This window comes from Galeopterus variegatus, unplaced genomic scaffold (assembly GCF_000696425.1).
Source record: "Galeopterus variegatus unplaced genomic scaffold, G_variegatus-3.0.2 Scaffold3565, whole genome shotgun sequence".
In the NCBI taxonomy this organism is placed as follows: domain Eukaryota; kingdom Metazoa; phylum Chordata; class Mammalia; order Dermoptera; family Cynocephalidae; genus Galeopterus; species Galeopterus variegatus.
Genome location: NW_007729676.1, coordinates 111,571 through 139,247, shown reverse-complemented (window position 1 = coordinate 139,247; position 27,677 = coordinate 111,571). Strand labels below are relative to the sequence as shown.

General features: G+C 46.1%; 1 protein-coding gene across 1 annotated transcript in view; it reads right to left on the bottom strand.

The window, feature by feature from the left end:
• The window catches only part of CLSTN2 (calsyntenin 2), an 88,803-nt gene that overhangs the window by 35,591 nt on the left and 25,535 nt on the right, over positions 1 to 27,677 (bottom strand). The window contains exon 3 of the mRNA XM_008585418.1: positions 6,907 to 7,069. Within this exon, the coding sequence (XP_008583640.1) occupies positions 6,907 to 7,069 (163 nt within the window). The remainder of the gene's footprint in view (positions 1 to 6,906; positions 7,070 to 27,677) is intronic.

Genomic DNA, 27,677 nt, shown 5'->3' with positions numbered 1-27,677 from the left:
ATGCTAAAATGATAGTTTTTGCTTTTAGACTATAGTCAAATTTTCTAATTAATACAATCTTCAGAATAAGAAACCAAGTTAGAATTAGAGCTCAGTTATGAATCGTTGAACTTTAAGTCTAATTTCATCTGCATGATTTTCAAGCCAAATGCGCCCACGTGTCAAATTGACTCCAGGGCCTAGAACGATCTTTTAATTTTTAATATAGACAAGCTAAGAGACACCCTGTTCATCATCTATGTGTGTGTGTCAGATGGTGAGCCATACATCTTTGTCAAAAAGCCTCAAAAATAGAATGTCATTTATCAAACATTAATTATCATTTTTTTCTAGGTCCTAGAGTTGGGAAAGGTGGAGGAGCTGAGGACCTGTAGAGTAGACAGCCCTTGCCCTCTGCAAACTCTCAACCAAGTAGGGGATGAAGACCTGCGCTGATAACTCCAATGGGATGTTTCTGAAAGGGTACCTCAGTACCATGGAATCTCATGGAGTAAGTCCATGATGAAATATGAAAACATGGGTTAAGTAATGTCGAACAGGATGCTTTACTGCAGTGTTTTTGAGAGCTTTCAGTAAGCTAATATGCATTGTGACTGTCTAATGTGGTGGCATCAGTATGGTTTATGCTGTTTCTCCGACTTGACCTTGTTCTTCTTGTGGAGGGTGCATCCTGTGGGACTGGAGCTTCATGAAGCCCTCCTTGGGAAATGCCACCTGAATGTAAGGTAGACTGTGCTAGTACGTGCCTCTTTCTACTGGTGGCGGAGACCCTAGGGATGCAGGATAATTTCAGCACAGACTTTATTAAGAGAAATTTGTATTAAATTAGATCAGGCTTATTAAGTGAAGGCATGGACTCCAGGTCTCTGTGCTAATGTTAGTGTCTAGCAGAAAAAGGACCTGAAAATGTGCAACAGATCTCAGGACCACATGTGGCTCCAATTCCCCTATATCCAAAGATGATACGCTATTGATTACTCTTAGGGATTGTTTCTGCCTCTTTATCTCTTTTTGACCATTCCTATTCTTTGCCTTGGATCCTCCCAAAAGCCACAATAAGGGTTCTGTATCTGTCCCTTAACAGGTTCTAATTTTTCAAAACATTTGCTTCTCTACCTCCTGCTGCCTTACTCATTAAGTAGAAGGTAGAACTCAGTAAGACCAAGAGCCAGGGTAGAAAGCCTTCCTCATCCAAGACCAGCGGTGTCACACCAGGAGTAGGCAAGGCTGGCACTCTAGGAAGGCTGAGGTCAGAACATGGGAGGAGAGTGCCCTGGCAGAGACAGGGGTGAGGTGGTCACAGGAGATAGAACCACAGGTAGGGAGCCCTGTGATGAGGTCTACCAAGAATAGGTGTGGATCAGGCAAGGAGCAGGATAGTGGCTAGTGCCTAGAACCGTGCTTCTTCAAACATGTTTAGCCATTTCATTAACAGAACTCCTGCCCAGACATCTAACAAAATAGGTGAAGCAGAGCTGCTCTGGTGGTAGAGCGGGGAGAGGTGCCTGGAGTACCACATGCTGTGGCATCTCCCGGAAACCCCGGGGCTCCCTAAAGCACTGGCCTGGCATTGTTGACGGTCTTTCTGACTCACCTCTTTGCACAGCAGGGCACAGGGCTTGGGTGGTGAGGCCCAGTTTAGAGGTCCAGGGAGAAAGTGGATATATGAGTTTACAATTTTTATTATTTATGAGTAGAACTCGGATTTTTGTTCTTAGAAATGGGATGAGTAGGAAGTTGAAGGAAAAGGGTGAATTTAGTCTTTTAAATGATCTTCCCCCTGTGGTGACCCACAGAGAAACAAGGAACCTGGTATTTATGGAAGGGAAGCGGTGTCTGAGAGAGTCTGACTGCACCCTGGGGGTACCATGCCACCTGAGCACAGAAGTGACAGTGAGGCAGTGGCATCAGCCACACACAGGAACGAGAACTGTTTCATGGTGCAAGGTCCATCCTGACTCCGGGAGCCTTTCCCTATGATTACAGGACACTACATGCTCTAGCTTTACTGGCAACATTTTCTTACGTGTAAATGAAGTCTCGTTTTTTTTTTTTTAATTACTGGAAAAAATACCAATGGAAATGAAGTTCCACTGATTACTTTGGCTTTCAGATTCGCTACCAGGACACAGCAGGCTAATTGGGGCTCCAGCAGTGCTGGGGCCAGTTCCCAAGAGACACCAACTAGCAGCTGCAATCAAGTCATTTTCTATTTCCATCCTTAAACCCAATTAGAAATTCCACAAACGGGAACTCGTTCCCTTGCCAACCTCAAAAGCAACTGAGAAACTCCCCACAATTGCAGGCCCAAAGGCAATTAAGAGGTTCATGCAGAGGGCTTATACTATGAATATCAGTGGACTTCAGAAGGCTTAGAAACATGCAGAGATAAGGGCTGCATTGCAGGCCGTAATTTCACAGCACTGTGTCCTACTGGAAGATCTTTGACGTGTGCATCCAAGACAAAAATGTGGTTCCTAGGAGGATCTAAGTATTCATGGGGATCCAAGCTCCTTGCTGAGGCAGATGGTGTCCCAGGGTTTGGCCTCATCTCTTCTTTCAGTCCCTCCTCCATGTGTTCTGTTCCATGTACATTCCAGTGATAGGGACTCCTGAGCATGCCTATGCCACACTTCCTGTCAGAGCACACACTGTTGTCTCCCTTGCTTTCCTAGTGAACTCTTATTCATCCTATAAAGCCCAATTTTAAAGATTCTAGGGACTTTTTCCTCTGCTGAAAATTCATCAGTGAGATTTCTTCCTTTAGAGAAAAAGCCCACATCTTCTCCATGGCTCAAAAGACTGCACAGTCAGGTTCCTGCCTGCATCTCAAGCTCCCTCTTCCAATACTTTTCTTCTGACTTTCTATTCTCTAGCTTCACTGACCTTCTTTCTTGTGGAGGATGTTAACATTAATAAAGTGGAATAAAGCAAATATATTTCACAGGGCCTAACACATAGAAATATTAAGCTTGGGAAAGACAGGAAACTTTCCCTGGGCTAAAGTCCCTGTTGTAGATAAAGAATTGTAACACAGCAAAAATGCTTGCTATTAGGGCAGATGTCCTTGGTGCAGCTAAACCTTATGATGGGAAAGTGCAATGATTATCTCATTGTTCTTTCTGTAACCAGCTATGTTCTTTTTCTGTAACTTTCTTGCCTGGAGAATAAAAATGGAGAGAAAACCTGATTTGGGGCTATTCCTGGGATCTTTCTTCTCTTGAAAGAATTATTCCTGGGGGTAACCATTTCGGATCTCTCACTGCTCTAGAGAAATGGGCTTTGAGTAATCCTTTGCATCTCCATCACCCTGGGGGAGAGGTGACACTTTCTGACCATCAATGGACCTGGGACAGCAGGGTCTGTGTATGAGGGTTAATCCTGGGGAAGGGGAGAAAAGTCAGTGCATACAAGGGGCCATGGGAAAGCTTGGGCTGCAGAAGCCAGAGTGTGCTGAGGTCTTGCAGATTGTTTGCAGGGTTGGGTTTGGGTGAAAGGAACAGAGAAGGGGGTTGAAGACGGGACCAGCAGAAGTTTTAAAGTTTTTCTTTTTTTTTCCTTTTTTTGTCTTTTTTTTTCATGACTGGCAACGGGATCGCAACCCTCGGTATTGCTCCCGCACTTCGCTCAGCCAGTGAGCGGCCGGTCTGTATGTGGGATCCAAACCCTCGGCGGGAGCGCCGCCATGCTCTCAAGCGGCGCACTGTAGCAGTGCGCCACCAGGCCGGCCCCATGAAGTTTTAAAGTTTATACATTCATTCAAGCAAAACATGCCAAGCATAGTCCATGTGCCCAACACTTAATCCTTACAATAACCCTGTGAGGTAGGCATTGTTTTGTTTTGTAGAAAAGAAAACAGAAGCTCAGGGAAGTTAAGTATCCTGCCAGGTCCACACAGCTAGGAATAGCAGGGCTGGGATTTGATTCAAACTCAAATTTTTCTAACTCCAAAGCCTAAACTCTTTTTTTTATTGTTCCCTGGAGTGTCACTTAAAAGAGTATAGTGCAAGAGATTTGCAAGGGGAATGCAGAGTCCCCGTGTTTTTTTACTAGGAGGTTGTCAGATGTCTCAAAAGATAAAGGGTTTGTAGTTTATAGTATTTGTATCAATGCACATCAGCTCCTGCCTTTCTCCAGACACATAATTACATTATCAAAATAATTGTCTGACAATAGTGGGCAGTGAGCCACAGTGAAAGAGCACAAGCACTGGAGGCTGGGACTGGGCGGGTTTGTCTGGGTGACTTTGGTAAGTGACTTCACCTCTCAGAACCTCAGTTTCCTTATCTACAAATTCTGACCAATAACACTTTCTCACAAGACTGTAAACAGCTCATGTATGTAAAGGGGCACCTTGCAACACTGGCTCTTAAAGTTTCCACCAGGAAATGACATGACATTTCCACTCACATTTAATTGGTCAGTGCAGTCACCCGACCACACCTAATCCAGGGAAGAGCAGTTCTAGCAAACATTCTGAAAAGAGGGCCAGAAAAACTTGCTGAATACTCTAGTAGTCATTTTTTCTATGACATTCTTTTAAAATAAATGTATACTTTGGTTTAATGTTTGAAATCATTTTTGTGAAATGGCTTTTAAATAAATTATAATCAGATATACTATTAGAATTGCTATTTATGGAGATGCAATGCCCTCTTCAGATGTGGCCTAGGAGGATACTGGGGAAGGAAACATCTTCTAGAGAATGAAGTTAAGGGCCAAAAGAATATTCCCCACTTTAGAGCAGGAGCCCTTACAATATCTGTCTAAAGGGATTTCAGAATTGCTGTGGGCCAAAGACTGCTGTATTTCTCTAATTCTTCCTCTTTCTTAATGGAAGTGTCTTTTGATTATTCTGCCTCATTCTGGTCTTGAATAGTGTTGTGTGTTTGTGGGTGCACATGCATATGTGTGTGTGCTGGGATGGAGGACATGGTGGTTGTAGTGGTGGCAAGTAATTTGTCCTATTAGTATATAGTTCTCTAGATCAAGTGGAGCCACATCTTGGCCTGTTATAGAGCCTCCTGTGCATGTCACCCTGATGAAGACATCACCAAGAATCACTCAGAGAGCTTTGGCATTGAGCTTAAAGCCAGCAACAGATGGAACTTTTAGGTGGTCCCATCTAGGGAAGGGTGGGTGTATTTTTCATGTGAGAGAGTCCAACAAATATATGTTGATCAGGTGGACAGACTGTGGTGTTCATCAGTGTTGTTCATAAAATATTTTCAATTTTTCTTCTGGATACATCATATATTTCACTTCTCTGCTTTGCTGGAGTTAGGTGTGGCCATATGACTTGATTTGGCCAAGAAAATGTGAATAGAAATGATTGGCATAACTTGTAGGTAGAAGCTTTAAGAGCTTGTGCACAATTTGCCATGCTTCCCCCCCATCTTTCTAGGTACCCAGCAATGTGGCTGCTTTGTCTGTTTGGGTCCTGGACTAAGGATAAAGCAGAGAAGAGCCCCTATTGATTTGCAGTGAATATGAAGTTAGAATTATTTTAGCAACTGAGAGCTGAGGCTTGCTTGTCATTGGAGCACAACTTATCCTGTTCTAACTGATTCAAATAGATAATCTTAATTCCTTATAAAATCACTTTTATTTGGCGGGTCTGTTTTCCCACTCTGGGCAGTAAATATGTAACTCTGTAGCAGTTGTTATAGCTGGGCTTGCAGAGATGGGGGCAGGTTTCTGTTGCAGGCTGAGGTGACAGGGATCTGGGCTCTGAGGGCTTCTTGGGAAGATTCAAGGTAAGGTTCATGTGGGGACATAACTAGGGCCCTTTTTTCTTATGAGCATTCTCCAGGCTGTTTAATAATATCCATGGGCTGGCTGTGCTGTCCAGTTAGACTGAGGCACACCTGAGTGCCATCACTCTAGCACAGCTGTGTTCAGTGATTAATGATCCCTGTGCAACCTTTGAACCAGTGTCTTGCTATACTAATTAGTTTCATGGACTCTTGCCAGGTGATACAGTCTTCCTTTCCTGATATCCTGGGGAAGACTGCAATGGAAGAAACTGTTATCACCAAGTTCTGAGTGGGGGGAAAGGGGGGCTGGAGAAGGAAGTTGGGGATAACTGGGTGGGGGACACGGGTTACAAATGCAATTTGTGGTAATGGGTATGCTGCCAGTATGAATCTGGCCCTCACATCGTGGGCACAAGGGGTGACAATCAGCTTTGTATCTCATGAATATTCATAACCAATAAAAAAATAAAAATAGGTTTTTTTAAGACAAAAAAAAGTTTAATGAACTTTTTACTACCAAGTGACACACATCAGACATCCAATAGGTGGCCTCAGCTCAAAAACACCTTCTCTTCCCTTGCCTCATTCATGCCTTCTCTCCTACTGGGTTCTGCACCCTGAGAGCACTACATGAACTTATTCCCATCTTCTCATGTATGGAGCTGCCCAGAACCCATTTTTTGTCCAACCCAGAAGCGCCTGTGTCTCTCTTAGCTCACTCTTGAGCCAGCCGGTCCTCAGAAGGCAAATTCTTATGCTATAGCCCACCTCTCCCCATGGTGAATGGTCAAGTTCACACATTTTGGTAATTTTCACAGAATCCATCAACACAAGTTTGGGTCATATCTCAAAATACTACTATGCTTATTTGGGGAGCATTTTCCTTCCCCTCTCCTTTCTCGTTGCTTCAAAGAACCTCCCAGCCCTTAAGGGAACAGAAACAAAGATGCCAGCAGGTCTGAGTGAGAGACAGAAAAGTAACATTAATGCTTAGAGAGCTGGCTTTCCTGTGTCCAAAGAGGAGATTAGGCTGGGTTTCTGGATTTGAAGACAGGTGGCAGCAGAGGAAGTGATGAGGGGCGCAGGAGATTCGAGTGGGAAGGCAACTGTACATACGCGGGCCAGGGAGAAGGGTTCCACGCAGGCTCACCTTGCCAACAAGCGCCGACTGTAAGCTGCATGGCTATGTGCGATGGATGAATGGGCCAATCGTTGGTCACCAGGTATGGTTCATATGTTGCTCCATCCATGTATAAGGTAACCACAGGAAACTCCACATTGATGACATAGTAATGCCATTCTTTGTCACAAATCTAATGAAGAGCAAGAGAAGCAACACTTAAAATCGAGTATACAATGCAACGTCAAACAGGCTTTTATTCTAATTATGAAAGGGGGAGAAGATACTGTTGGGTCAACAGGTCTTCTTATGACGAGGAACATAATGGTTGATGCACATTGAGGTTATAGAAGCTTGTCGTCAAACATGATGGGGCAAACCATGGAGAAGAGGAGCACCTGAGGATCCAATCATCAGGCAGGTATCTGAGTCTGGGCAGATTGTTCAGCCCTACCTTGGTGTACCTGGAGAGGCAGAAAAGGACCATGAATGGGTCCTACCAGCCTGGACTCAATGCAGAGCACTCACACGCATGTCCTCTCACAACCTTTTGCACTCAAGACTCCTAGTCTCAGGGCTGGGAACTGAAACCTAACCACAATGGCTAGGTAGAGATGTTGGGGGGATAGGGTAGAGTCACAATTCTTGACCTTAAGGAACTGAACTCATACAGTGTGATCCAAAATAGAACCAAGACTGGCACGTCTTTGCAAAGGAGAAAAGAAGCATAAAAGGTGGCAAGACTCAAGAATGGGGCGACCCTCCCTCCGGTGTCCTGATCGAGTCCCTTCGGAGTCATGTTGGACTCTCTCCTTCACACTCCTGCTCCCTCTAATCCCTCTGCACTTGTGGAGTCCACCTCTGAAATGTCTCTTCTCTGCATCCTCCTGTCTCCATCATGCCTGCCACCTATGTCAGGGGAGATAGATGAGCTCTGCATAAAGGTGACCCCAAGGTGAGGCCATCAGAGCCTCCCTACATCCCCCTCTGGATGAAAATGTGCTGTCTCTCATGAACAGATAACACCAACAGGGATGCTAAATGATCATTTTTCTTTCATTTTGGAATAAGAATTTTTTCCTTAATGTTCTTTTTATATTGTCCTATCTCATGTCTCAGAAAATTGCTCCTTTTGAAGTCCATTAGTCTGATAAAGCCTGATGAATATTTTAGGGGACTTTGGAAGGTAAGAAGGAGGGGTCCAGGCAAATGGCTCCAAAGTCCTGTTACACTCAGTGGGGGGTCGTGACCCAGCTTGCATTACTCTCCTGCTCCATGCCCTGGACCCCACCCTGGGCTGGGCCTGTGACTGGGGTGGTCTGACCTCAGGGCATAGGGTGGTGCAAAGAAAGACCTGAAGACAGAGTCTAGGGCTGACGAGAGTGGGGAAGTAAGGAGAGTGTTTGTAAGAAGTACCCAATCCAAGGAGGCCAATGTACCCTGGACTTGGGATTTGCAGTCAAGGGTAGCGAAGCAGCAGAGGCAACCCAGAATATGGTTCCCATCCTGGGGATGTTCCCAGTGGCATCTGGAAACCTCTGGTCAGGTCTAGAGTGGCGGCGAGGGGAAGAGTGTCAGTGCAGTGATCCTGACCACACCCCGTCCCATCCTGGGGATGTTCCCAGTGGCATCTGGAAACCTCTGGTCAGGTCTAGAGTGGCGGCAAGGGGAAGAGTGTCAGTGCAGTGATCCTGACCACACCCCGTGGCTGCGGAATGTAGGGAGGGTCCCAAGAGCCAACAGGCAGCACTCAGGGGTGCCCCATCCTGCCTGCATCACCACGCTCATGGCGGCCATCCTCCTGGTGTGACCGGCACGTGGAACCCATGAGCCTCAGCTGCACAGCACTCTACATCTGCTGAAGCTGGATGGGGAGTGATCCTCCGGCTTTCTTTCTTTCACAACACTTAGGATTTTTGTAGGAAAATACAAAAAATTCCAGGGAAGAAGTGCAATAACTTCATAACTCAGCAGCAGCATAACCCCTCTCGATATTATGTTTTTGCCAGGCATTTTTCCTCCAGCTCTTCTGAAACCTGCTGCATTGAACAGCAGCCCTCATAATGTGCCCCATAAAAAGAGTGACCCCGTGCACAGAGCTTCAGTTTTTGGGGATTCCCCACTCACATCGGTGTATCTAAGCCTCCCAGCACCTCAAAGTATGTGCCTGTAACAGCTTTTCAACCTTGCTGGAAAATGGGACTTTTCTATTTATTGTGTCCCCATAGACAGTGGCAGATGGGAAAGTGATAGCTGGATCACACCATATAACAATTTGAAAATTTTCATGTTTTCCTTAACACGAGCATTAAAATGCCTCCATAAAGTTCATTTTAAATGGCTGTACAATGTGAATATGCTATAACGTACTTAAATATTCCATTATTAGGTATTAATTATGCACCATTATAAATGATGTTGTGATGAATTACTTGTGCATAAATATTTGTTTCCATTTCTGATTATATCCTTAAGAATGATTCCTGGAAATTGAGTTATGGGTCAAAGGTTGGAGGTATTTTTAGGGCTCTTGATACATATTGCCAATTTTTTTTTTTTTTTCGGCAAAAGGTTGTGCCTGTTTATACTCCTGCCTACAGAGTGTGGGTGGGCCTATGCATTATACCTGTGCCACACTGAGTACTAAAAAAATTTAAAGGGGATACATTTTATCTCATTTTAATATGGGTCACAAAAAATGGCAAGATGTACATGCTCCAAGATCAAAGGAAGGGCATTCTGGGTGTGGGGAACAGCCTGTGCCAAGACTCAGAGGTAGGAACGATCGGGAGCTGCCCTGGTGAGCTCCACTGGGCATCCCAACAGTCTTTAGTTCATCCCAGGCTTATGCCTGCAGCTAAAGGAAATAATTAGGGCTTCACAAATGTGGCTCTATGATCAGGAAGAGACCAGCACTGACCCTCTGCTAGAACTGCAGGGACAATCTATAATTGAAAAATGATCAAGCCAGGAGGCAGCAAAAAGAAACGTGTCAATGCACAGTTCAGCCAAGAGAGAAGGAAATTAGGCATAATAACCTTTCCTGGGGGGAGAGAAGAGCTTTAATTTCTGACTGTTCATGAATCTCTGTGAACCCAGCTGGCACCAAGCATGTCCCCTGAGTTGACTCCCAAGGCTTCACCTAGGCCGAAGATACTTCACTCTCTGAATACCTGCAGGTGTGTTCCCAAGGTGCGCAGGTGTAGCTTCTATTTAGTTGGTGAGTAAATCAGAGACCAGAGACCCAGGGACAAATGCTGAGGCAAGATAGCAGGGACAATGCCAAAGGAGGGCTGAGTTAGGAACAGACTGACATTCTAGGTTGAGTCGGGGCCCAGGGAAGCCTCCCATGAGATGAGGAGGAAAAGATCAGGTGAGATGCTCTCTGTGTAGCTGCTGACAGGTTGATCCCAATGTCATATAAAGGGCCAGATTGTAAGTTCTGACCTGGTTTTCTGAGTAAATCAGGTATTTCTGAAAATGCAGCTATTCAGCTGAGATACATTCACCTACCAACAACTGGGTGTCTGCTACTATGTCTAGTAGGGTCCACAAGAGATACAGAGCTTGTGAGATATGTCCTTCACCTTCAAGAGTTTCAATCTAATGGGGCGTGTGTATATTCAGTACATAAGACTCAAGTGTAATGGGAATCGAGACAAGTGTTGTAGACGAGTGGCAAAGCACTGTGAGATCCCAGAGAGTGAAGAGACTCTTTCTGGCTGGAGGAAGGTGGTATTTAGGGTGGATATTGAAGGACTGTTAAAATTTCATTAGCAATAGATGGTGATTAATAAATTCCCAGCAACTGGAGCAGAAATCCCTTCCCTTATTCTTTTATTCATTCATCCATCTGTCTTTTCTATTTCAAAGGTACCAAATTTGGGGCATACGGTGATTTACTCATTCACTCGTTCACTCACTCCTGCAGACATTTGCTAAATGCATATCCTACTTTGTGAACAAAAGAAAGCACCTGCCATTATGGAGTTGCTGGTCCAGTCATGGGATTGATTGGGATTCCAGCCCAGCACAGATTTGTGCATGGTACGAGGTTAACCCTGCAGGGGAGGATGGGGATGTCTGAAACACTGGGAGAATGGGAAGGAGCAAAGACACAGAGCTTGTGGGGCAGGTCAGGCTGCGTTTGAGGAAGCTGAAGAGTGTGAGATGGGGCTGCAGGGGTAGAGTTGGGCTGACAGCTGAGGGCTTGCACTGCTTTGATTCTGTAGGCAGCCAGAGGGCTGCAGGTTTCTGGAGGGGATGGTGATCATAACGACAATCAATCTTGGAACATGCTTTTCCATTTCTCCTTGTATGATTTAATCCTCTCTGCAACCCTGTAAAGCAAGAGGACCCATTCTTCCCTAGGTGTCTTTAGAACATAAAGGGAAAGGAGTAATATTGGGAGTGAGAGGCAACAGCCGGCCCTGGGCCCATGCTTGCCTCCTGTCTTTGCACTGCGCAGTGGCTCAGCTCCACGTACTCACTGCCGAGTCAGGATCTTGAGCAGAGGACTTGCATGTCAGCTTGTCCCTGAATGGTCCCACTTGGATGTTCTATAGGCATTTCAAACTCATTGTGTCCAAAACTGAACTCCACACCCCCATGCTCCAGCCTAGCCTGCTCCCTCTCCTGTAATCCCTGACTTGGCAAATGCTCCCTGGTGTGAGCTGTCATCCAAGCCAGAACACCAGACCTTGCTTTTGACTTCCCCGACTCTTTCCCTCCTCCACTCACTTTACTGCCCAGTTCTGCTGATGCTCTGTCATGTCCATTTTCCCTCTTTCCCCTCATTCCTACTCAGCACTTACAATATATACTAGAGAGGGCAAAGAGGTGGATGGAGGGGTGACTGATTGAGAAAATGTGCTTCAACACAGGCTGTGTTGAAGGTGGGAAGGATTTGAGCAGGGGAGGGAACCGTTTGTAGTAGGGAATGTTGAGAGAGCTTCGGTGTAAGTGTGGGTCGAACAGAGTGAGCAGCATGCTAGTGACCGGCTGCCCTGGGGCTAGAGGCAGCCTTGAGAAAATGTGCTTCAACACAGGCTGTGTTGAAGGTGGGAAGGATTTGAGCAGGGGAGGGGACCGTTTGTAGTAGGGAATGTTGAGAGAGCTTCGGTGTAAGTGTGGGTCGAACAGAGTGAGCAGCATGCTAGTGAACGGCTGCCCTGGGGCTAGAGGCAGCCACAGAAGGAAAAGGACAGGGCACGAGCCAGTGCAGGCTGCACCTTTAGGTAATGGGAGTATTACACCTGCTTCGTGAATTTCTGGGGAATCATGTTCTGGACTTTGGGGATATAATATTTCTAATCCTTGGCTGCCTCATCTGTGAAGTGAGGATAATAATTGTGTTTACTCATAGGACTGCTGTATGAACAGGGCTAAGGCACATGCAGTGCTCAGCACATATTTTCAGCCTGATCAGATAGGGGACCCCTTTCCTTTTCTAAATGCATTGAGATGCTGGATAAAATAGAACAACAACAATAACAGAAGAGAACATAGATAAGAAAGCTAGGGAGAGAACTCTTCAGGTTTCATAAACAAAGACCCAAAGCTGCACCTGGAAGTTGAAACTGAATGGCCATGGTGGGGCTGCAGCCCACCCCATCGGCTGGAGTTTCAAAGCCCATGAGAGAAGAGGAACAGAGACCTAGGTCCTCTGCATGAAAGAAAACTCGAGCAGAGATGTATACTTAAAGCCTGCAGCTGCAAAAGGACTATCTGAAGCTTGTGACCTGGAACAAACACTGCTGCGGGTCCAGGATGCAGGTTGGAAGTCTGGAAAGAGTCACCTCTGGGAATTTAGACCCCAGGCTCGCTCCATGCATGGGCATCAGGTCCAGATGCACATGGCCCACAGGGTGTGACTATGCTGAACACAGAAACCAACTTAAAAATGCAGCTGTGAAGTCTTTAGGGCCCCTAGCAAAGACAAACTCAAAACCTCTCAACAGAAACGTGTTCACACTTAGGGCATGTGCAAGACAATTCCTATCAGAGGTGAGCTCAGAGAAAAAAGTCACAAAACAAAGAGGAAACTATCCTCTGCTTGTGTGAGAAAAAGCAGACACAAAAATTGATCAAACTCACATAACAGGAACCACGAAAATGGAGCAATTAGAAAGGAAATGGGGATAGGCCAATTTGAAAAAGAACCAAATAAAAACTCCAGAAATAAAAGACACAGTGGTCTTTTATCTGAAATAAAAATAAATTTCAAATAGGGTTAACATGGATGGGAAAGCTAACAACAGAATTAGTGAATCAGAAGATAGATGGGATTACAGCAAAATGAAAAATTTGATAAGGAAAGTTAAAAGATATTGATCAATTCCAACAAACACCCTGAAAGACGCATATGGCCAGAGGTGAGGCTGGGCTCTGGAGGACCTGGTATGCATTCCTGCTAAGGAGAGGGCTACTTTATTTTAGTGCTTTGTCTTCTAGAAAGCCATTCTTTACTTCAACAGCCTTATCATGTGCAAACTCAGAGGACATTAGAGGATAACAGAGCTACATAAGCCCCTGGTCCCCAGAACCTACTTGACGGGCAGTTCAAGACTGAGTTTCATTTCATGAAATGTAGCGCTATTTAACCAGGAGGACCAAAGCATGCAAACTGGATTCTCACTGCGAATTTGCAAGACCATTTCGCCTCAGGCCCCTGTTTGGGCACATTAGAAAGATGAGGTTTTGGTCAGTGCCAAGACCACCCTTGTGCCAAGGCAAAGATGCTGTTCCTATTTGCAAATCTATTTAAGATCCTCCCAGGAGGCCACCTGCACTTCCGAACTGGCAGGGAGAGGTACATGTGTTTTCAGTGGAAGTTGACCATGACAGCTCAGAAAGCACCCAGTGCATCTCCTGTCAAGAAGTGACTGCTGACTCGGGGTGGCGTGCAGGGGAGCTGGAAACACGAAAGGTGGCCTGTGTCACAGAGACCACCCCATCTGAAATCTGGGCGAGTAACATTTGGGCAAGTCCCTAAAACAACCCTGAAAAGCTGTCCTTGAAATTTGTGCTTAGAGGGTATAAGTCATGAACTGCTCAGCACCCAGATTTAAACTCAACCACGGGGCAGAAAACCCACCTTTGCGATGTGCTGGTGATGTGCCTGGCACCTTGCTCTGATTTCTGCCTGTGTAATTAGCTGGCAATTATTCTTTCTCACCGCTGCCCTTGATGGTGTCAATCAGATCTCCCTTCCTCACCTCGGATAACACTATGGTAGACCCCTTAGTGTTTCCAGTCACCATTTTCATGTATTAAAAAGTCCATTTCAATTAGACTCTTATCTAATTCAAAATATCTGAGTCTAATTCTTATTCTTTCCCTGCACCCGGCTTGGGGCTGATCTGCAAATTCTGTAGAGCCCCACAGAGGTAGCATTGGCCGTGTCGATGCAGGAGCCAGAGAATGGGACCAGCCAGGGGACGTGAGACCCCTCACTCTCTACCACTCAGAAACATGCTCTCCGCAACCTTTTCAGATTTCCTTTCCCAACTGAGATCCTGTAAAACACTGTCTTGCAAGATAACAGGTAGCACAAACAAAAGGGTCCAGGATCAAAAATGTTTTGGAAAAGCCTCATTTAACACAGTTCAACAGGTTTCTTTCAGCAGGATTCCTAAGAGCAGTGATTCTCAAAGTGTGGTCCCTGGACCAGTGCATCAGCATCTCCTGGGAACTTGTTAGAAATACAAATTCCTTGGCCCCACCCCAAACCCATTGAATCAGAAACTGCAGGGGTCGGCCTTGGCAGTCTGTGTTTCAGCGAGCCCTGCAGGTGGTTTTGGTGTGGCTAAGTTCCAGAACCTCTGCCTCAGGGAATTTCATATGCAGGAGAGGGGGACGATGAGGGGACTCAGAGTAGGCTGTTTATCAAATTTTTGGATCTTATTTATTTTGGCACCTATGAATATCACCCGGAACAATTTCATATGCAGGAGAGGGGGACGATGAGGGGACTCAGAGTAGGCTGTTTATCAAATTTTGGGATCTTATTTATTTTGGCACCTATGAATATCACCCGGAACAAAAAAAATCCCAGAAAACGCATGCTGTGAAATTTGTTCAATTTATTGAACTCATATTTATTGAGTGCCTGCTATGTCCCTGGCACTTCCCAGGCACTGGGAATGTGACAGAGAACAAAACAGAAAGATTCCTGCCAGTGCATTCCCACTTTCCAGCGAATGCCATAGTCTCCCCCCTCCCCCCATTCCTCCCGCCCCCATCAGGGGGCTTCCCTGCCTCTGTGCACATATTTGTCTGCTTCTCCTCTTGAGCATAAGGATCCTCACCCCCCAAAGAAGAAAAGCCTCTCTTAAGCCCACCATGCTTTTTTCCTCCTCTCTGGTTTTTGCTTTCAGGACGTGCCATGGAATTCATCTGGGAATATCTTCCTCATGAATTTCCTGAACCAGCTGACATCTGGCAAGGCCCTGGGGCACAGGTTCGGAGGCGCAGAGGCACAGCCGTCCTGTTGGAGGTTGTAAGCGCCCATGTACCAAGTGAGTTTAATATTTTAACAGGCCAGGGAGCACATGTCTTAAATTTGACAATTAGGAAAGGGAATATTTCTCATGTGCTCCTTCCCTGAGCACCATCAACTGCATAAAGACCGAGCACACTGCTCGCCTCCAAACAGGAATTGTACTGAAAGTGAGTCATTTTACAATGGGGGTGAGGTGGCTGGAGTCTAATCATGTGAGTTCTACTCCCTCCTGCAAAAGACTGAGCTCAAGATGCAGTGTAAGGGATATGACAGCCCCTCAGTAATTAGTGTTTACGGACAGACTGGCTGAATGAATGAACAAGTGATTACAGTAAGAGCCAGAGACACTGAAAATAGTTCCTCTAGAAAAGGGACACATGAGGGTCTAGCTTGGAAACTGGGGCTGATTAAGCCATATCTGTGCCAAATCCTGGGAATTCTAGAAAACACATCAGCCCTGTCTGTCTAAGAAAAATGGTTGAGAACTGTCCGACAGACTTGGAGGGTTTTGGACAGAAGATGAGAGTCTCATGGGTAGAAGGAAGGAGGGTACAGGTCTTCAGAAATGGGTGAGTCCCAATAAGACCCTGGCTGGGGAGGAGCTGACGCATGGTCTTCTCACCAGCCCTGGCTTTGATGCATGTCCTGGGGGACTAGCACCTCCTTGTATTCCCCTGAGAGGAGGTGGCTTCAAAATGAGTCAGCTCAGGGGAAACTGCAGCTCTGTCCACTTAACCTGCAACGGGGACCTGGGGCAAGTTTCTCAAACTTGCTGAGTGCCAGTTTCTTCACCTGTAAAGTAGGTAGAATGCCTATCTTGCAGGAAGATTTGATCATTTATTCAATAGATATTTATTGGTACCAATTACAGGTCATGCATTATGCTAGGTGCTGAGTATATAAAGTGAGCAAAAATGGACACAGTTCCTTCCCTTGGGGGATATACAGAAAATAAAGTACTCACATAAATAAGTATAACATTACGTCCACAGAAATCCAATGAGTGGAGGTACAAGGTCCATATGAGCCTGTAATAGGGGGACTTGACCTAGTTATGGAGATCAGGAGGTGAGGGTGGAGAAAGGAGGAGGGTGAATGGCCCAGTGGGGGAAAGAGCATTCCAGTCAGAGGGAACAGCAGAGGCAGCAGCCCTGTGGCTGGAGGATGAGGGTGGAGGGACATTTGTAGTGTGGGGCAGAGGACCTGGAAGAGCAGGTGTCCTCTCCCGCACCTGCTGCTGCCAGTACACCCTGACCCCTCACACTGGGCTCTGATCTGCCCCAAAACTTGCTGAGTGCCAGTTTCTTCACCTGTAAAGTAGGTAGAATGCCTATCTTGCAGGAAGATTTGATCATTTATTCAATAGATATTTATTGGTACCAATTACAGGTCATGCATTATGCTAGGTGCTGAGTATATAAAGTGAGCAAAAATGGACACAGTTCCTTCCCTTGGGGGATATACAGAAAATAAAGTACTCACATAAATAAGTATAACATTACGTCCACAGAAATCCAATGAGTGGAGGTACAAGGTCCATATGAGCCTGTAATAGGGGGACTTGACCTAGTTATGGAGATCAGGAGGTGAGGGTGGAGAAAGGAGGAGGGTGAATGGCCCAGTGGGGGAAAGAGCATTCCAGTCAGAGGGAACAGCAGAGGCAGCAGCCCTGTGGCTGGAGGATGAGGGGGGAGGGACATTTGTAGTGTGGGGCAGAGGACCTGGAAGAGCAGGTGTCCTCTCCCACACCTGCTGCTGCCAGTACACCCTGACCCCTCACACTGGGCTCTGATCTGCCCCTGACCTGTGGAGACGCCTGTTACAACCCTGGGGAGGGGCTACTGTGAAGCCCATGCTGAGGTNCCTCCCCCACACCTGCTGCTGCCAGTACACCCTGACCCCTCACACTGGGCTCTGATCTGCCCCAGACCTGTGGAGACGCCTGTTACAACCCTGGGGAGGGGCTACTGTGAAGCCCATGCTGAGGTTCTGGAGCCGGACCTCTCAAGTTCAAATTCCGATTTGATCATTTCCTGGCTGTGTGACCTCAGGCAAGTCACATTTCCTCTCTGTCCCTCAGTTCCATCATCTATAAAATGGAAGTAATAACAGCACTAACTACCTCACGGGGTTGTGAAGCTTAACTGAGTTCATGCGTGTAAAACACTCAGAACACTGCCTTACACAGTGAGTGCTACAGAAGGGTAGGCATTACGACTGGTACTCATTCCTCAACTCATGGCCTCAAGTTACTTACATTGTTCTTGGCCTGAACCCTCTGCCTTCCCCCGACTCAGTCCAGGAAGACCCCTCCTCCCCACAGTGTTCCTCACTGCACCGTCGGGACCACGTGGACTGCACCAGCCTGCAGCATCCCCTGTCCATCCCGGCCCCTGATCCCTTACACACTCAAGGCACACGTGTAATTTCACATTAAAAAAGTAAAAAGAAGCAGGTGAAATTAATGTTAATACTGTAATTTAATATATCATCTCAACATAGAATCAATATTAAAGATCATTAAGATGTTTTACATTCTGTTTTTTGTACTGTTTGCAGTCTGTTGTGTATTTTACACTAACAGCACAAATCAATTCATACCAGCCTCATTTCAATTGCTCGGCTGTCCTACTGGTCACCCCAGCCCTTGACTCTGAGATCTACGAGGACAAGCACAATGAGCGTTCCCATACCTCCAGGTATGCGATAGGTTTGAGATAAATGCCGATCGCACCAATGAAAGCACGGACGGATAGATGGGTGAGCACAGATCATGTTCTGCAAAGCCCCACCTGTCCTCCCGAGGCTGCTGCTCTGTTACTGGGCATGCAGCCTTTCAGCCACAAGGGGATCAAATCCAGGGTACCAAGTGCTAAACGGTCTTTCCAAAGAGAAGGTGACGGGAGAGCTTAAAGGACCTGGGGGTCTAGGAGAGCACCATAAGGAGGGGACTGGGAAGAAGGAGATGTGGGTGAGGATTCATTCTGTGTAAAGGAGACAAGGGACCTGTCCTAGGGGTCTCAGGCAAAGAGGGAGAAACGGGCTGAAAGAGAGACACTTCTCAATACGGCTCTCAACTCCTTAGGGACTTGGTGGGGGAAGTAAGCGGGTTGGCAGGAGGAATGAAAAGAGATAATACGTTGATGTAAAATGTTTCTTTTCATGCTTAATTTCTCCTTTAGCTCCTAACTAGGCAGATAAACTGCAGAGAAGTCACACATAATTCTCTTCACCCCCAGAGGGGACAATATTTACGGGCAGCAAAAGAGTAGGTGAGAGGATTGCAGAGGATTAGCCACACTTTTCCGTGGTCCAGAGAGCAGCAGTGATGTGTTCAGGTGAAACAGCTTGTTAGTGGCTGGGCTGGAGCCCAGAACTCCTGTTTCCTGTCCTCAGACCTGGGCTTTCAAAGAGTATCTCTTAGCAAAGGTGAGGACCCCAGCATATTAAACAACCAGGTTGCTGAGATGCAGTTAACTATTCAGTAATATATTTGAAGAAAATTAATTTTTCATTCTGCCACTCAAATACAAAGGCTTGCTGTTCAAAAATACAGTCTGTCTCTAAGTGAACAGGGATGGAATCCTCCTTGCAAGTTAAAAAAAAAAAGAGGAATTTCAGTGGATATCTTTAGAGAAACATAATTATAATTTAGTTGACATATTTCATATTTTGGTGCTGGTAAATAAACCTCCCCTGAATAATTCAAATAATAAATGCTGCCCCCTTGGAAAAGTGAACTGATCTTGAAAGGATTTGGTTAAATGTTTCTTCCTCCAAAGACACAGCACGTGCTGCAAGAAAGCCCGTCCTGCACCTGTCTCAAAGCTCGGCAGGGACTTCCTCAGCTACTGGCTGTGTAAACCAGCCACGCCATGGCTAGGGGGTGTCTGTCTCAGCCATGGGCCCACCTGGATCGCCTGCTCCTCTCACAGGGCCATTTCTAGGGACAGGCCAATGCGCATTTCATGTGGGCCTCTAGGGAAAGCACACGAACAGGTTGCCTCTGCTTAGAATTCTGCAGGAAAGAAATTGGGTACTTTGAAATGCAAGTCAGTCTATTAAGTTTGGGGGAATCTGTAGAAATCTTTGGGGAACGGTCACAATTTTAAATCCATCAGAACATCCAAGATCTTGAGCTCAGGCTGTTATGGATGTTTGCCAAGAGGAATTTTCACACTTGGGTTTGGATCACGTACAAAGCTCTGAGAACTGGTTAAAATCAGCAATAGCCACTTGTCCCCAACAAAAACAAACAAGGAAAAAGCAAAAACGAAAACCCAACAACAAAACAAAATCACAAACACAAAAACATGCCCAGCCAGCACCAGCTTTCCCTGGTCTTGGAGAGAAGGTGGGCGGACGGTCTGTCCTTCTCCATGGCCAGGTTCTGATCAATCACTCAGCACAGACTCCGTGAGTGCCAATTACAGGCAAAGCATGTGCCAGTTCTAAGCTTTGTGGATGTCAGAAAACGCAAATATAAATGACTCTCCACACTCACTGAGACACAAGTGACTCATTCATTCCATCGTCTATCTGAGCCACATCGTTCAGAGACCAGAACAGATTTTTACCGTCTTTGCACAAGACTGGAAGTGCCTGAGGCCAGGACTCTGTTTTGGCCTTCTCTTGTTAACCATGGCCCCCAAATGCAGGACTAGGGACATTGAAGTGCTCAAAGAATGTGTGCTGAGTGTGATGCCATCACCACGACAGAAAAGCAAAGTGGTTATGTAGCGGGCACTGCCTTTTTTTTTTTTTTTTTTTTTTTTTTTTTTTTTTTTTTTTTTTTTTTTTTTTTTTTTTTTTGCTGAAATTCCACATAATGGTAATCTGTGAGGTGTTATGTGTTTAGGAAGTGCTACTTTTACAAGGAGGATCTCTCATTACATAATAATAAAACCACATTGATGCACACATGCAAACATTCCTTCCTTCATTCATCGATCTGTTCACTAAATATGCAGGGAGCCTGCAGGCACCAGGCAGTACTCCAGGCAGAGGAAGCTGAGGTAGCCTGGAGCTTCAGCACTACATGGCAAGGACTCACAGGCTCCCTCTGTAGTCATCCGGCAGAAGCAGGGGAGATGCTTAGACTTAAGACTACTTCAGAGAGTGCTGATTTTCACGACTGAGGGTCTAAGGGATTTTATGGGTCTATCTGGTAAGGGGAGGCAGTGCTGAGGACGAAAAGGGGAGACTAAGGTTGACAGGCTCTCCAAGGTCCTCACTGCCTGTGGGCTGCCTTTCCTGTGGCTCTTCCTGGGGGCCCCTATGAAGAGGACCCTACCATGATGCCACATGTACTGGGGGTCCTCAGTCCCCGTGTGAGGGTGAAGTTCTCCTTATAAACCAGCCAGTATGGCCGAGTCATGGAAAGTTATTTTTCTTCTATCTCAAACTCTTGGACAAAAATTTTATTCTTTTTAGGAACTTCCTTGTTTTTTTTTGAATGTAATGCTTTTAATTTAATTTATTTATTTTTAATAATTCAATTAAATATTTATTGGACAAATGCAGAGTAAATGAACTAAAGAGTATTTTATTTTATTTTGTGATTTTTGAAAATCTCATTCTTTTATTAATTTTTATATTTGGTATATGTTTTATAATACATACAATATATTAATAGGAGGAACTTCCTTTTATAAGTGGCACTTCCAACAAAATCCTGGGGGACTGGCACACGAAAGCCAATCCCGTTGTGTAGTGGGAATCATGGCCCTCAAAGAGGTCCACATCTTAATCCCGCACACCTGTGAATATGTTACTTTCACAGCAAAAGGGACTTTTCAGAAGTGATTAAGTGAAGGGTCTTGAGATGAGGAGATGATCCTGGGTCATCCAGGTGGGCCCAACATAATCACAAGGGCCCTCACAAGTGAAAGAGGGGGAGGAAGAGTTGGGGTGAGGGGACAATGAGTGCAGAGGGGGCAGCGGTGCAGCTGCTGACTTGACCCGTGGGAGGGCTGTGAGCCAAGGTGTGCGGCGGCCTCTGTAAACTGAAGAGGGCGAGGAACCGGGGGCTTCCCTAGAGCTTCCAGAAGGAACACAGCCCTGCCAATACCTTGATTTTAGCCCCTGAGACCCGTGTCAGAATCTGACCTCCAGAACTGAAAGATAAGTTGTGTTGTCTCATGCTGCTAAGTGTGTGGCGTCTTGTGTAGCTGCAGAAGGAAACTTACACACCCGTCTTGCTCAGCCCATCTTTGCTTCTCAGCACAGACTGACTTCCTCGTTGTTTCCTTTTTGACTAGACTCTGTGTGTGTACCCCGCTTCTGCTCTGCTCTCCCCGCTTTCCCACCTCTCCACACCAGTTAGCCTTCCAAGGCCGACTGCACAATCTGCTGCACACCCCCACCCCTGCCCCGGGATCCTTTGCTGATTCCAGGCAGACCGTGCTCTGAGATCTGAATTCCCCCAGTGTTCAAGAGTGTTTCTTATGATGTGTAACCTATGACCATTTTAGATAAACAAAAATCTCATCTTCCAAGACACTTAAAAAGGGCTGGGCTGGTCACACACAAGGTAACAGACACCACCTCTACTTGGTGGCTCATGTTTGCTCAAGCCTGACCAAGCCTCCCCAAGCTGTGTAATAAGGGCTCATCTTCCTGAAATGCCCACTGGTCCCCTCTGTATGGAAACAGTGTACTGTGGAGTGGAGGAGTCAGCAGCTGCCCTTCATCCACCCCTCGTGCAAACACAGGCCTCTGCACCTCTCCCTGCCCAGCACATCCAGGGCCGCTCATCTTCCTGAAATGCCCACTGGTCCCCTCTGTATGGAAACAGTGTACTGTGGAGTGGAAGAGTCAGCAGCTGCCCTTCATCCACCCCTCGTGCAAACACAGGCCTCTGCACCTCTCCCTGCCCAGCACATCCAGGGCTGTGTTCCATTTAGAAGTGTGGAATTGGTGGACTTTGTGCTCAGACAGTGCTAAGCCTGAAAGACATGCTCTTCTGAGTCTCTGAACTGTCTCTGGAGGGAAAGGCCATAAAGGAGGATGCTCCCTTTGACACCATGCACCCACCCCCGCCTGAGTACAGCCCTGTCTCTCACTTGGTGCCACCTCCTGGGCCAGGCAATTTGGATGCATTATCTTATTTTGTCTTCCCAGCAACTCTTGGAGTTAGTACTACTCTTTTCTTCACTTTATAGATAGATTGAAGCTCAGAGAAGTTAAATAACGTGTTCAAGGTCACAGAGTGTGTCTACAGCCATGCTGTAAACCCTTGCTGCTCAAATTGTGGGCCACCACCCAGCATCACCATCCACTAGCTGCATAGGATCACCTGGGAGCTGCTTATAAATGTAGAATCTCAGCCCCACCCCAGGCCTTCTGAATCTGCATTTTAACAAGATCTCCAGGCGATGTGGATGCATATTAAAGTTTGGGAAGCTCCGCTCTGAGCCACTGTATGGTACCATCACTCAAGAAAGAAAAAACACAATAGTTTGTTGGATGAAAATTTGAATAGCATGTCTGTGTAAGGCTTCTCATAGGTCAAGGGGAACTAGACACTGTGGGAGGGCCTGGGGAGAGGAGGCAAGGTTCCAGGGGCATTCCATTTAATCCCTAAGGATTTAGTTAGGGGGTGTCCTCCCTGCACCCAGCCTTCAAGTGAGGCAGGGAAGAGCTGCTCCTATAGGTTTGCAGGAGGACTGACAATGGGAATTTGTCCGTGTGTGGTGGCTAAGGAAGCCAGTGACCTCCAAAGAGCATTCAAGTGACCAGGACTGCTCTTGCAAACATCTGGACTGGTTCTGCAGTCCCTTAGCCTAAGGTGGAAGTCATGGAATTGCAGGTACTGAATTACTGGCAAGCAGGCAAGTATGCAGGAGAGAGTGAGAGAGGACGAGGACAAGGTGGGTGGAGAGAGAGGATGACATTGGGGATGGATGAGGCACTCTGGGCACCACATGTGTTAGGAAGGGCTGGCTCTGTTAACTGCCAGCTCCCATTCCTTAAACAGTGTCAGGGGCTCTCAACCCAGGAGCACTTCATCCTGGCACTCAACTAGCAGTGAGAGGATCAAGACTGGCGTGCAATCATTAAAATGATTTAAACCCTTTAAACCTGTTAATTGATATCTTATAAGTATTTATTTATATTCATCTCATTCCTCATCAGATTTAGGATTAATTTGTATTAATAATAGTTTCTTAATAACTTTCATTAATGGCAACAGCACAAATCATTTTCTGTTAATGAAATAATACTTAGTTATTTTCAAAGTACTCCACAATATCGTCCCATTTTCTCCTCAGTCTCTCTGGGAGGATGAGTGGATGTTACATGCATCCCACAAATAAAAAAGTGAGGCCTGCAGAAGTACAGTAATGTCATCAGAGGTGGCTCATGGGCAGGAGGAACTGGGACCAGAGCACAGCTCTCCTGAATTCTGGATGACATTTCTTCCTTGGCTGGCTTCTCCAACGAATTGAGCAAACACAAAAACCAAACCAACAATTCCAAAAAACACTAATCAAATACAGGCAAAGAAGGGAACAGGTCCAACACTCTGATTCAGAAATACTCCAATTCCTCACCCTTTAGCACAACCCTTCCTTTAGATTCATGACTGTAGAATCCAGCTTGAATGGTTTGTTTCAGTTCCGTGGTGAGACTGCCCACATCTATGAGAAAGTTTAGCCTGCCCTCACACATATTCTGAGTGTATTACTACTTTTCAAGTGCCTTTCTTCTCTGGTCATATATATGCATACATTATATATGTTGGTTTATTTTCTCAATTCCCAGATATTTCTTGGGTCCTTGAACAGCTACCAGGAGGGCTGATTTTGGATCAGCTTCTGATACCTAGTCAGAAGAAATGCCTGTGTGTTACAACGAGTGGGCAAATGGGAGACATTTATGTTGATTCCCAGAGGCTCACAAGCTGACTCCAAATTCCCAAGCCCCCACTTGGGGGTTCCTAACCTGAGCCTCCCTGACCTCCCCATGAAGTGCCCTGATTCCCAATCTTGCCCTCCCCTCAATGAGAACCTTTGCATTTTTACAGGGGTCTTAGGTACCTGTGCCCCATTCATGGCAAGACGCAGAACTTCAGGCACTAGGGCAGGCCAAGCAGAGATACACAGTGAGGAATATTTGAGGAGGGGGGTGATTTTGCCACCTGCTACCTACACTGAGGGCAATTCTGCCAGTGAGCCGAGCTGCCCTGCATAAAGATCAGCCTCACTATCTTCAAATGCTCCCCAGCATTCCAGGCCACAGGGGCAACTCAGCACCCTGGTGGGACTTGGTTCCTTAGGTTGTAGCTCTCAGGTTCTTGACCCAGAAAAAGAGAGAAAAGAATGCCCAAGCCAAAGGCACCCTCCCACGTCCTTGGCTGGCCATTTAATTACAAAATCCAATCAAACTAATGACACGTTAGGGATCTTGAAGACATTAGGTGATTAAAGAGCGCCTCACTGCTGAGTTCTAGAAAGGTAGATCGTTTTTGCTGCAGTCAGTCGATGAGGCTGTGAGTCATGTAGTTGAAAAGGCAGACCTTGAGACCGAGGGAATCAGGAGAGAGAAGCATCTGCAGAAGGCAAACTCTGTAAGGGCCCAGTATTGGGTTGACGGGGGCTCCGTGCTTTTTCAGAATCAATGGAGATGTATGAATTGCTTTCTAGTTAAATCCATATGCACAGAAATCAGGTTTCCTCATCAGATTATGAAAATGAGCTACACCCGTTAAAAGTAAACCAGCTAGTGCTGTGTTGAGCATATAATAAATGCTCAATAAATAATCAGTTTTTTGATATGGTCATTGTTAGTTATTTGGTTTAGTGCAAAAAACATTCATCAAGTGCCCACAATGCTGGACAAAGTGCTCAGTGCTGGGCGTTCTGAAGACATGCTGTCTTTGTAGAATCTTGGGGTTTCCAATGACAAATGCAACCGACGCAAACAAAAAGCCTTGTACTTAGCACATGATGGCGCATTCAAGGCTAACTTGTCACATAGAAAGGTGGTGATGACAGCCAGTGGTTGTGACAAGTTGTCCTCAAGTATCCACTTTAGCCACTCTTGAGGGCACTCCAGGAGAAAAAAGAGAAGGGGTGCCTTGAGGATCTGAGGCATTGGAGAGGCTGGTTTAGCACAAAGCAAATAATGGTTGAATTTTATGTGTACCTTGACCCCTGCAAAACAGATTGAATATGGCTTGTATGAATAAGATCAATACGAGATGTTTCAAAAGAAATAAAATATCATGAAATAGAAGCTGTGGAAGCGAAAATGTGGGTGGGAAAATCTGTCATATGCCTCTCTGGGCTACCTCATCTCAGCGGCACCAGGGGCAGGGGAGGTATGGGTGTGGCCGCTTAGCTCCGGCTGCCTGCATGGCACATAAGATTGTACCGTTCACCCAGCTGCTGCCGGTGATGCACTTCCCAAAGGCACAGCCCCAGCACCTGCCCCAAGGTGGGGCTCTCTGGTTGTCTCTGAGGCACGGCAGAACTTCTGCCCATGCCACCCAGACATATAGAGGAGTTGACGCTCCCAGAGCAAATCTTAGGCCCCTGGGAGACACGTGCTAGTGGATAAACTCTTCTTTTCTCCTCTCACAGAAGACACAATAGTTTGTGGTAATTAAGGAAAAAAAAAAAAAAAGATCAGTGTGGCCAGGATTTCAGGGGATGAGGGCAGGAGGGCAGGAGGGATGAGTAGGTAGAGCACAGAGGATTTTTAGGGCAGCAAAACCATTTCGTATGGCGCTATAATGGTGAATACATGACATTATGCATTGGGCAAAACCCATAGAACTGTACAATACAAAGAGGGAGCCCTAACATAAAATTAGGTTAATAATAATATATCAATATTGATTCATAATTGTAATGAACATACCACACTAACGTAACGTATGTTGGTGGGAGAGGGTATGGGAATCATTTGCACTTTCTGCTCATTTCTCTGTAAAACTAAAAGTGCTTTAAAAATAAAGAAAAAAGGTACAGTAGATGTTTCCATCCGTTTTGTGTTGCTATGACAGAAATACCCGAGACTGGGTAATTTATAAAGAACAGAGGTTTATTTGGCTTATGATTCTGGGACAGCTGCATCTGGCATGGGCCTCAGGCTGCTTCTACTCATGGTAGAAAGTGGCATCCAGCGGCGGGTACAAGCAGATCACATGGCGAGAGGAAGCAAGAGAGAGAGAGGGGAGGTGCCAGGGTCTTTTAAAGAACCAGCTCTCATGGGAACTAATAGAGCTAGATCTCATTCAGGACCCCCCGCCCCCAGAGAGAGCATGAATCCATTCATGAGGGATCCACCCCCATGACTCAGCTTCCAACACTGCCACATCGGGGAACAGATTTCCACATGAGTTTTGGCAGGGACAACACATCCAAAATCTATCAATAGTTAATTATAAGTAGTTAACAATTGCTTTGGGAGAGCAATCAGCTGACCTTGGTCACAAGCAGTGTCCAGCTTGACAGCACACTCTTTTGTCTCCCCAATTCCTGTTTTCCTCCCTTGTCCCTCCCTTCCGTCACCCTGGGCCTGCACTCCTTACTGTAAAGGAGAAGCTCATGAACTTCTGCCTCAGGTTTTGTGTTCTGGGGACTCAGAGGGTGAGCAAGGGTCACTGCAAGGGTCGACGTTCTTTAGCAGAGGGGGCAGACAATGCTCTAAGGTTTGTAGCAGCCAATGCAAAGAGGAAGCTTAGAGTCATATGGTCTTATTACGTCCATAAAATTAAAAGATACCTGTTGTTAAAGAGAAACAGAGCTTTTTCGGGCCGGCCCGGTGGCGCACTGGATAGTGCGCCGCTTGGGAAGCGCGGCGGCGCTCCCGCCCGAGGGTTCGGATCCCACATACAGACCGGCTCCCGCTCACTGGCTGAGCGAGGTGCTGGAGCAACGCCGAGGTTTGCAATCCCGTGCCGGTCCCTGGTCCGGTACAGGGGCAACACTCAGGGTTGCGATCCATTGCCGGACACGGAAAAAAAAGAAAAAAGAAAAAAAAAAAAAAAAAAAAAAAAAAAAAAAAAAAAAAGAGAAACAGAGCTTTTTCTTATATGGAGTCCAGATTAAAATCTTTCCGTGGGTCTTCAAAGTAAGGCATTCTGTGATACAGAAATCATTGTCCTTAACGTCACCCTTTATTAATCTAATAATGTTTTTTTGCAACCAGTTCTTCTAAGACCCTTTGCTATGGTCTGAAAGGTCAACATCAAGGTATACCCTAGTAAGAGCAGGTTTTTAGGGAGACCAGTGAAGGAGCTGTGTGGCTTAAGTCAAGTCATTTCAATTCTCTGAGGCTCAGGCCTCCC